This window comes from Salvelinus alpinus, chromosome 9 (assembly GCF_045679555.1).
Source record: "Salvelinus alpinus chromosome 9, SLU_Salpinus.1, whole genome shotgun sequence".
In the NCBI taxonomy this organism is placed as follows: domain Eukaryota; kingdom Metazoa; phylum Chordata; class Actinopteri; order Salmoniformes; family Salmonidae; genus Salvelinus; species Salvelinus alpinus.
In genome coordinates, this window is record NC_092094.1 from 20,139,930 (window position 1) to 20,152,034 (window position 12,105).

A 12,105-nucleotide genomic window follows, 5' to 3' on the forward strand; every position below is an offset into this window, starting at 1 on the left:
ATACTTCTCCTTAATGCAACCGCTGTGTCAGATTTCAAAAAAACTTTACGGAAAAAGCAAACCATGCAATAATCTGAGTACAGCGCTCAGAGACCAACACAAACCAAGAAGATATCCGCAATGTTGGAGTCAACATAAGTCAGAAATAGCATTATAAATATTCACTTACCTTTGATGATCTTCGTCAGAATGCACTCCCAGGAATCCCAGTTCCACAATAAATGATTGATTTGTTCCATAAAGTCCATAATTTATGTCCAAATTCCTCCTTGTTGTTCCTGCGTTCAGTACACAATCTAAACTCACGACGCGCGGGCAGGTCCAGGCAAAAATTCAGACGAAAAGTCATATTACAGTCCGTAGAAACATGTCAAACGAAGTATAGAATCAATCTTTAGGATGTTTTTAACATAAATCTTCAATAATGTTCCAACCGGAAAATTCCTTTGTCTGTAGAAAAGCAAATGGAACAGAGCTCGCTCTCACGTGAACGAGCGTGACGAGCTCAAAGCATTCTGCCAGACCTCTGACTCATTCCCCTCTCATTCGGCCCCACTTCACAGTAGAAGCATCAGACAAGGTTCTAAAGACTGTTGACATCTAGTGGAAGCCTTAGGAAGTGCAACATGACCCATATCCCACTGCATCTTCAATAGGGAATGAGTTGAACAACCACCAACCTCAGATTTCCCACTTCCTGGATGGATTTTTTCTCAGGTTTTTGCATGCCATATGAGTTCTGTTATACTCACAGACATCATTCAAACAGTTTTAGAAACTTCAGAGTGTTTTCTATATAAATATACTAATAATATGCATATATTAGCAACTGTGACTGAGTAGCAGGCAGTTTACTCTGGGCACGCTTTTCATCCAAACGTGAAAATGCTGCCCCCTATCCATAACAAGTTAAACCCCCTATCCTCCTTTGAGAGCCCTCTTTCAAAGTCACTGAGTGCACATCTTCTAACCATGGTAGGCAAAATAAATGGGCAACTGGGCATTTGTTTTTATACATGGCCCTAAGCATGATGGCGCCGGAGAAGAAGGCAGACGATTTACAGGACCCCAACCGATTGTGTTCTTTTGTTCGTTTATTTGCATTTTGAAACTTAAAAATAATGTTGCCGCTATTGTCTCTTATGACCGAAAATTACTTCTGGACATCAGGACTGCGATTACTCACCACGGACTGGCAGAATCCTTTTTTTCCTTTAATGAGTCTGACGATATACTGCTTTCTCGGGAAAAGACCCAGATCCCCATGATTTGCGTGAAGAGGTGGAGAAAAAGGGGCCAAAGGGAGGGCTGCCTTCTGAGAATTCAAAGGCGATCGAATAAACCCCCACTTCCTTCCATTCTGCTAGCAAATGTGCAATCTTTGGACAATAAAATAGATGACCTACGCGCAAGATTAAACTACCAACGGGACATTCAAAACTGTAATATCTTATGCTTCAAGGAGTCATGGCTGAACAACGACACTAATCAACATACAGCTGGCTGGTAATACGCTGCACCGGCAGGATAGAACAGCGGCGTCTGGTAAGACAAGGGGCGGCGGACTATGTATTTTTGTAAATAACAGCTGGTGCACGATATCTAAGGAAGTCTCAAGCTATTGCTCTCGCCTGAGGTAGAGTATCTCATGATAAACTGTAGACCACACTAGCTACCTAGAGAGTTTTCAGCTGTATTTTTCGTATCTGTTTTACATACCACCACACTAAGCACTAAGACAGCATTGAATGAGCTGTATTCTGCCATAAGCAAACAAGAAAACACTCACCCAGAGGAGGCGCTCCTAGTGGCCAGGGACTTTAATGCAGGGAAAATGTAAATCCGTTTTACCAAATTTATATCAGCATGTTAAATGAGCAACCTGGACCACCTTTACTCCACACACAGAGACGCATACACAGCTCTTCCTCGCCCTTATTTTGGTAAATCTGACCATAATTCTATCCTTCTGATTCCTGCTTTAAAAGCAAAAATTAAAGCAGGAAGCACCAGTGGCTAGATCAATAAAAAAGTGGTCAGATGAAGCAGATGCTAAGCTACAGGACTGTTTTGAGAGCACAGACTGTAATATTTTCCGGGATTCCTTCGATGGCATTGAGGAGTACACCACTTCATTCATTGGCTTCATCAATAAGTGCATCGATGATGTCGTCCCCACAGTGACCGTACGTACATACCCCAACCAGAAGCCATGGATTACAGGCAACATCCGCACTAAGCTAAAGGCTAGAGCTGCCGCTTTCAAGGAGTGGGACACTGACCCGGAAGCTTATAAGAAATCCTGCTATGCCCTCCGGCGAACAATCAAACAGGCAAAGCATCAATACAGGACTAAGATCGAATCGTACAACACCGGCTATGACGATCTTCGGATCTGGCAGGGCTTGCAAACCATTACAGACTACAAAGGAAAGCACAGCCGAGAGCTGCCCAGTGACACGAGCCTACCAGACGAGCTAAACTACTTCTATGCCCGCTTCGAGGCAAATAACACCGAAACATGCATGAGAGCACCAGCTGTTCTGGAAGACTGTGTGATCACGCTCTCCTCTGGCTCACCCCACTTTGGTGGCACCTCTGGTGCGGGGACCCTCGTCGCCGACCCCGGACTGGGGACCCTCGTAGCCGGCCCCGGACTGGGGACCCTAGCTGCGGGCCCCGGACTGGGCACCCTCGCTGCGAGCCCCGGACTGGGGACTGTCGCTGGAGGTTCCGGACTGGGGACCGTCGCTGGAGGCTCCGGACTGGGGACCGTCGCTGGAGGCTCCGGACTGGAGGCCCTCGCTGGAGGCTCCGGACTGGAGAACGTCGTTGGAGGCTCCGTGCCATGGATCGTCACTGGAGGCTTCTTGCCATGGATCATCACTGGAGGCTTCGTGCCATGGATCATCACTGGAGGCTTCGTGCCATGGATCATCACTGGAGGCTTCTTTCCATGGATCATCACTGGAGGCTTCTTTCCATGGATCATCACTGGAGGCTTCTTGCCATGGATGATCATTGGTGGCTTCTTGCAATGGATCATCATTGGTGGCTCATTATTTTTAAAGATGCCATTATTAGTAACATTGTTTTAGTTTGAACGTGCAGACTGGCACTAAGAACAGAACATCGGGAACTTTTCCCTAGTCAGCGCCATTATTAGTGCAATGCTAGTGCAATGCTGATTTTCAAATAACGTAAAATAAGTGAGAAAAAGGCCATTCTTGAACATGGGGTGAGATATTGTTACTAATTTATAAATAAAGCCAGTTTGTTATTTAGAATGATTTATTTCTGTTTTTAGAGGGACAAAACCCAAAAACCTACAGTCATCTCATGGGTTTCCCCATGAAGTCCAGCACAGGTATTGAACCAGCATCTGTAGCAACACAGCTTGCACTGCTAAGCAGTGCCTTAGACCATTGCGCCACTCAGGCGCTGTACAATGTGACCAGTCGGGATTGGCCTACAGTACTACAGTAAGAGCAAAATAATCCTAACAAAATCAAATAATAAAAACCTTAGTGTAACAACAGTTTTAGTAAGTAATACTGAAGTCATGCACAATTATCAGATTCTATTTAGGTTTGTCGCCCATTCTTTGTCAGTTAGAGAAACAGTAGGACCCAAAGGCATAATCAGTGCTCTAACTCCCCCTTGTGCTGGCCTGGAGCAATAAGAGGTGACACAGGGTACCGTACTAAACCACAAATGACCTCTAAGTCCCGTGGCGAAAGCTCGCAACTATTAATGGAGGAACCACTGTACATAGACATACTACCTCAACTAACCGGTGCCCCCACACATTGACACTGCACCGGTACCCCCCTGTATATAGTCTCGCTATTGTTATTTTACTGCTGCTCTTTAATTACTTCTTACTTTTATTTCTTACTCTTATCCATATTTTTTTTAACTGCATTGTTGGTTAGGGGCTTGTAAGTAAGCATTTCACTGTATTCGGCGCATGTGACTAATACAATTTGATGGGAAAATGAATGCTTAATTAACTCAGGAACCACAACTGTGTGGAAGCACCTGCTTTGAATACTTAGAATCCCTCAATTACTCAAATGTTTCTTCTATTGTGGCAGTTACCTATATGTCTGGCCCCATAACCCTTGGCCCTAGAAGCGTTAGTCTGAAGGTATGCAACCTAAAATACTTCTTATGTCACGGTGACAGTGAACTACACTTAAGGCATTTTTGGTCATCTAGTCTGAATGAGGTCCTGGAGTTGTGGACATAAAACCACAGACCCTCTCCCATTGTCTGGCCATTTGTCTTGCTTTGTCCACAGTAATCTGAGCTGTGTTACCTGCAGTAGAAGTCGTGTTCAGCTGTGTTTTGCTCTGCTCTGGGCTCTGGTCTCAGACACTCATCATCTCTGTTTTTCCATTGTCAAGGTTAGATGAGTGATGCTCCATGCATGAGCATTTCGATGGGAACAATATGTCCAATATCGCCTCTTCTCTCATAGGGGGAATTAAATTGAAAAAAAAATCTAACTTGCCTGTGGAATAATCTCATTGTCCCTTAGAGAGCCCCGCGTATCCCTAAACAGATGTAAGAAAACACATTGGCTACAGTGGCCGGGGCCAAAGTAAAGGCTGGCCTGACCAGGAATTCCCACTCCCGCTTTCTCCAATGTGTTAAAGCGTTTAATTGCCAGAAAAAATAATAACTTGTGATTTCATCTTAGAAGTGCTTCGGTAACCACAGACTGCGGGACTGGTACTTTTGTAGCTAAAGCAATATCCTCTAGCAGAAGAAGTAAAAACATTTCTATACGTTTAAATCACATGAGAAGCCAGATTTCATGGTTAAACGGTCATGGTACTTTTTTTACTGGCTTAAGTAATAAATTACCCTGTATTTGACCCTGCAATTGATGGGTCAAAGCGCAGGATAAGATTTTAGGAACCAATTTGCAGGATGGAGCTTTTTAACTAGAACCCAGAAAATGATAACCATAACTGACCACAACGAAATGTAACTCCTTTAAAAAGAAAGCACATAGACTGGCTCTTGAGTGGCGCAGCGGCCTATGGCACTGCATCTAGGTGCAAGAGGCGTCACTACAGTCCCTGGTTTGAATCCATGTTGTATCACAGCTGGCTGTGATTGGGAGTCCCATAAGGCGGTGGACATTTGGCCCAGCGTCGTCTGGGTTTGGCCAGAATAGGCCGTCATTGTAAATAAGATATATCTATCGACAAGTCTCATAAGGTGATGAAGTTACACTTGTATGCAATTCACTATTCAATGTTTGCCATCAGATATATTATAATGGCTTTCTGCCAGAAGTCAAAGAGCTCTGGATGAGTTATCTGTACAGTTGCCATTTTTCCCCCTGTGCTTCCTACTAGCATTTTTTTCTCCTCTGTTCTTCTCCCCTCTACTCCATGTACATATGTTGCTCTTCTTTCAGAAAAGCATGCATCACAACTTTGTCCATTAGCACAATTTCTCTCGTTTACTTTCGCTTGTAAATGTCTACACTCACTGAAAATTACATTCGGTAGCTACTAGCTATGCTTGTATAACTTTATGAGCTGGATTTGCCTGTCTTTGCAATGGGTTTTGTTCTTTTTCGCGCATTAGTATTTAGCTAACAGCGTCTGTGTGATTTCTCTATTAGTTTGTGCAAATTTGGTTAGCATTCTGGTAATAGAGGCCTGATGGGCTTTTCTTGTGTTTTTAGCGACCCCTTGTGTGATATGCCGGTAATACCGTGAATCCTGGGATGAGTGACGGCAGGTATGATGATATGAAAATCTGTATAATGCCCAAGCCTAGTTGGTTGTCTGATTTGCAACTCTGTACTTTACCATAATATTTGGGTGTGTGGTGCATATGTGTGTGACAGAGAGAGAGAATGAAAGAGTGAGAGCAAGAACGAGAGAGCGCGAGAGGGAGAGAGAAGGGGGGTGCGACAGTGTGTAAACGTGTTTTAGGGATTGATTTAATCAAACTGTCTTGAGGAAGACTAATTGAAACCAGCTGTCTGGGAAGAAAGAATCAGGGGAAGTAAAAGCTGAGACCCCTGGAGGAGAACACCTCTGACTCCTTGGACTGAACACAATGAAATACCATCACAGGCTAGGCCTTTATATCCTCAGCCTCACACTTACACATGAGAGATAATGGTGTGCAAGGACTCCTGGGTAGGGATTCTACTGCTCTTCGTTCTCTTCCTGCTTTTCCTTTTAGTCCTCCAGTCGAGCTTCAAAAGATCCCCGCCCCAGCGACCCTCCACACCCTCCAAACCTTTCCTCTGGCATGTAGTTGTAATGGAAGCATCACCAGATGTAGAGTATATTAGCCGGACCTCAGAAGAAACAGCTGCTTAAAGCCATGGGAGTATGATAAGGAGGGAGCAATGACTGGCCATAAACCTACTTTATGCCACTGTAAATAGAAAGCATAGGAAGGCACCAAAGCCCTTGAGTTAAGCCAATCGTCCAGTCCTAAGTAAAGTGAACGGACAAGTGGACTTAATATATTATGAAAATGCCAGTGCTTGAAAGTCAAGCTAAGTCAAGCAATCAAGCTATACAGGAGTTGAAGCATAGCATGCAATCACAAATGAAGATAGACAGGAACATTGTCCGAGAGAACAAAGGGTAATACTGGGGAAGATGGATGAACATCCTCAATCATTACCTAGCCTCCACTGTAAGCAAGCCAAATGGCAAGGGAGGCATCCCAACAATGTGACCACATTGGGCTGAAACAGCCTCTGTTTTTGGACTTGGATGCATCAAATGCATGTTTACATATTTGTGGATGCCAAGAGACTAAAATGTAAATATTATAATGATGATCTGTTCCTGAAATAGACAAGTACATTGGAAAGCCAATCATCTTGCTGCTCCGAGGGCAAAAATATAGCCAGAGCCATGTATAGCTCATTATCAATAGAATGTCACAATACGGGTGCAGAGCATTCAATTTGGCTGCTGTGGGGAAAGGAAACCCCCAGCTCGACTAAAACCATTGACAACTACATACTGTTTTCAAGGGATTGTTAAATAAATGTTATGACTATTTGGTTTTAATATCATAATATCTTGAAGAGCATTCCACATTTAGCTCTATCATCAGAGTTATACAGCAAGTAACTGCATGCTTTTTATGATCACTAAACATCAATTGATCATGTATTTTCAGATACGTGAGGGTAGCCTATCCATGTAGCTAAGCAACATGTGTCATTTAGCTTGCTTCATTAGAGATTAGGCTTTTGGAAAGAGCTTGACATCGGCAAGTCCTCGTCCTGGTAAAGTTGTCAGTCGGACTAATGTCATTACCACTAGATGGCAAGCAAATGAAACGATATTTGAGCCATATAGCCATCTAGTTTATCCCCTGAAAGTTAGCTTGTTAACTAGCCATATTGACGTGATCTGTTATTAGCTAGATAGCCCCCCAGCAGGCAAAACACTGTGCACCTTATTGTGATGTTTTACTGATAACAACCTATTTAGACAGTTGGGCCAATGTTGTTTCTGCATGATGATCCATTTACATGACACTACAACAGTCTATGGCAGCCATGTTAGCTCCCCATTAACATTACATGGGGATATTACAATATTTAAACAATACTATGTAACGGAATGTATAGAATCAGAAAAATATTCTAAAATGTGGCCTAACTCTCTAAATATATTGCTCTGATCTCAGCCAATGTTCTGACCTTATTGTGGTTCTCACACTTTGTAATTATAGATAGAATTTTTACCAGTAAGGTTGGATAGCTTGCATCGCTTCAACACCAACTACATTATGCTCTTTCCTTTTTCCAGTTTGCTGTGGTAGAACATCATTGTGAATATGAATTAGTTCTTAATTGACATGCCTGGTTAAATAAAGGTTAAATAAAATATAAAATAAATAGAATAACTGTGTTACTATACAACAATCACAGTGTCTTCACAGCGGGGACTGTCTGGGGGTCTATACTATTAGTAGCACTGAGTTATGGAAATGAGTTTCACACTTTACCTTCCCATTCTTTGGTGTACGGTCTCTATCAATGCATTTAGCTGAACTATGACAATAATGAGGATTGTGCTGCTCTAAGAGGGTGGGAGTTTGAGACTCATAAATACAAGATAGTCCATTGAAGCCAGACATATATTTGAATGCATTCAAACAAATAATCAAAGTTTTTACTCACTACCATTACATAAACATAGTGGGTAAACCGTGTAAATTGTGTATTTTGTACGTTTGTATCTACAGGAAACATTTCCGTTGGCTGAATCAAACATCAATGTCGGTTGACACTATCCAGACACACTTTGATTGTTCCTTGACAAGTGAATTCTTTCAATCAGGAACTAACATTAAGACCACAGAAGCAAAACATTCTTTCCCCCACTGCAGTTCAAACAAAGTCAAATCTGTGTTGTCAAACGATAGCCTACTCAACTATTTGGGTCTATTCATTATCCACACACCAAAGTCCTGTGACTAAGTGTTATTATCATTATTCCTTTCAATCTGACCACCCTAAAATGGCCCTGGCCCCTCCTTTGAAGTCCCTGATTGATGCTGCACACACAAACCTTACAGCTCAGGACAACTTAACCCATGTCTTTCTCGAAACTCCGATGACTCTTTTGACAATAAAGGCCATTATGAGGAAACAGGCAAGACAGTGATTGGCCAGAGTGCCACCCAGCCAGTGATTGGCCAGAGAGCCACATAGCCAGTGATTGCCCAGAGAGTCATTTAGCCAGTGATTGTCCAGAGAGCCACCCAACCAGTGATTGGCCAAACAGCCACCCAGCCAGTGATTGGCCAAAGAGCCACCGGCCAGAGAGCCACCCAGCCAGTGATTGGCCAAAGAGCCACCGGCCACAGAGCCACCTAGCCAGTGATTGGCCAGAGAGCCACCCAGCCAGTGATTCAGTGTCCATGTTGAGTAATAAAGGGTGATTAAAGGTTGATATACTCACGTTGGGTCTTATGCTGGCTGCCCGTCCGTAATACTTCTCGGCTGCGTCATTGAGACTGGCTTGTCTGCAAAGGAAAGCAAAAAAAACAATCATCACTTATTTCTTCGAACTTCAGAGGGTTCAGAGGAGACCTTGACCTCTGTCTGTTTACTGCTGCTCCGGGGTCAGTGAGGACAGGCTGAGGAGAGAATGCCATGTCGAAATTAGAGGAGTCAATGAAACAGGCAGTTTGTTTCCAGGCCTTACAGCAGACAGCACCCCATGCTGAGTGGTGTACAGCATGCCCTGGTTGTTTTCATTATATCCGGGGTTGTGACCTTTGTGTCATGAGCTTTGACCTGTGTGTCATTAAAATAGGCTTCTCATCAACCACTGCCTTAGTAAGAACAAATATAACTTCAAAGGCGAGTCCCCTGTCTTCTGTGTAAAAATATCTGTTGTTTTTGGTACTGAAGGTCAGTGGGGTTGGGAGGATTTGAGGCCTAGGAAGAAGATAGTCACAAAATTCCATGTCAAATAATTTGCACGTTTCAAGTATTTCTTACAAAAACATTGAGCACATACGATTATCATATCTAATCAAATTGTAAAGGACGCCACAAATACAACAAATCATACAATGAAAGACAGTGAAAAACATATTTTAAGGTAAAGGCACCTCTAGACAGATGGTCCTCCTGCGAATCCCAGAAGACTACAAGTATTTAAAGTCTGTAGACGCTCCAATAAGAACTCCAGTCAAAACAAGAATGTCTTCCATATGCTCATCTCCGTGTACAATACACCACGCCAGTACGCTTAGATTACCATCGTACCTGACTGTGTGACTCTTTCCCTTTGGCCAAGAGCTTTTCCGTTTATTCATATTCCTATAAACCAGGAATAATTTTTACAACCTGCAGCTGCATTTCACTGATGGTAGCAATTGTCTCATTGCAAAGAGTTTAACTTTGACACAGTCAAGGACGGAGTCAAGGACGGCTGGCTCCGGAGCCCTGAGTCGTAATGATGAAAGTGAGACCATCTGAACTGAACTGGGCTTCCATTAAGCCTGTCTGATCTTATTAAGGTATCCTCCTCCATATGGCAGCGATATACAGACATTTTCATATTCCACAACTAGCATGACAACACCATACCTGAGTAGTCTCTAAACCCAGAACGAAATCTCATAGGATGTCAATAGAGCTAATACCTGAGCTACATGTCATACCGTAGAGCATACGTGCTGTCCTATTCCTGTTGAAGTGTCATCACAATATGACATGATTGAGGCAAGAGAAGCAGTTTTGGTAAATGTGCTATCTTAATCTTATGTCAGTCTGCATTATTAGCATACAGCATGTGATTCTAATCATAGCAAAAACAGTTCTATCCAGCACCCGACAATGACATTTAATTCACCCCAATTTCAGCTGTAGGGCTTTCCCCTCATGAAATGTTAATTCTGCCAAATCAGTCAATCACATTTGAGATGCTAAAACAGTATGTACTTCATAAGGTAAGAGAACGGGTCATTGTGTATTCTTAGGACGGTTAAACTAAACTAAATATACATACAAAAACAAATGTCTCCAAGAAACGACACTTGATACCCTTGTGGCTCATTTCAAAACAAACAGACCATTAATAGAGGTTTGAGTTTGGGCTCTGCTTCCTGGAGTTGAATAAAGACAGGGTGTTTGAGGTTTCGTTGTGAGGACACACACCAGTTCCCACACCTCCTACACAAAAGCCTTGAACTAAAGTGTATCAATAATTCTTTGAGTGAGGCAGTACTCTCTGCACTGAGTAATGATCCTCAATGAGTCTCAGTGATTCTCCACCCTCATTAGTGCTGGAGATACAGTATGACAGATGCAGAAGACAAACTGTGATCCTATACATCAGTCATTCTTCTTGAGTTTGATCATGTTGTGTCCGTCCAAAACATATATCATATCAGTTCACACCATAGAGACTCATTCACCCCACCACTGGTGTTACCTCATTGGGAAAGCATCCACTCCCCATGTCTGTTGACCAGCCATTACCACTGTGGCTTAACGGCAATGTTGGTCACATATGGAGCTTAAGCAGCAAGAATTATCATTTGTCAAGTTGAATAAACAAATGCCTCACACTAAATGACCGTCATACAAGCAGTATTACTTCTTTGCTCAACAATAACTATTTGCTTAACTTCAATGAACTGTTTAATCAATAGCCTTTAAAAAGTAACTTAAATAGTGCCCCATACCAAAAATCCAGAAAATATTAAGTTACAAAAAATGTACAGTAATGACAAAGATGGGTTTGTTGTCTAACTGTGACCATGTGTTGCAATAACGGCAATCATATTCAGAATAGAATATTGTCTCAAGAATTAATCTAATTCTATGTCATTTTCAGGTCTATAAACACATCATTATCAGACTGGAGAACTGCCACACCATTGTCACCAAACAAACAAGATATTTAATGTGTGTGGCAAAGGATTGCCTGTGGATAGTGGGTTGTGAAAGCACAACAAGCACAATGGGAGAAAACAACCTAAACTTCTGCCTTCGGTTAGACCCGTCCTCTGAGATACAGCTGTTGGGAAGAGAGGAGAGAGGAGAACTAGAAGAGCCCGGAGAGGAAGAGACAGAGGGAAAATAGGGATAATGAGTGAACGAAAATAATCTAAATGTGCTTTATTAACCCCGGTGCAGACGCACAGACACACAAATCACACGACTGACACTACACATCACTTAATCTAAATAATACAGATTACTTAATTAACTAATTGTTTCAGCATCAACTGCCAGTGTATGATCTGTGTACTAACGACATCTAGCCCATCTGTCTCGTGCAACAAGACACACTTGTTACACAAACGTTACTCAATTGTTCCTTGTTCCTTCTGTCAAACAGATCTGGGTTTCCAGAACAGTGATGTGACACCACACAGCCTGGCTTGCAGAGGGATTTGAGCACTTAAAGGGCAGCATTAGCACATTCCCCTGGGAGTTAGCACTCAGCCAACCTTCCTCTCCTTTTCCTTCGCCTCGCCTCGTCTGCTGGCTGCTGCCACTGATCTGTAGACACGGACGAAGGTTTGGAATAATGTGCTGATTGTTTAAAGAAGGCCGGGGGAAATGGATAGCAA

General features: G+C 42.7%; 1 protein-coding gene across 1 annotated transcript in view; it reads right to left on the reverse strand.

The window, feature by feature from the left end:
- LOC139584482 (protein O-mannosyl-transferase TMTC2-like) overlaps nt 1-12,105 on the reverse strand; it is a 159,482-nt gene that overhangs the window by 7,944 nt on the left and 139,433 nt on the right. The window contains exon 11 of the mRNA XM_071416398.1: nt 8,973-9,036. Within this exon, the coding sequence (XP_071272499.1) occupies nt 8,973-9,036 (64 nt within the window). The remainder of the gene's footprint in view (nt 1-8,972; nt 9,037-12,105) is intronic.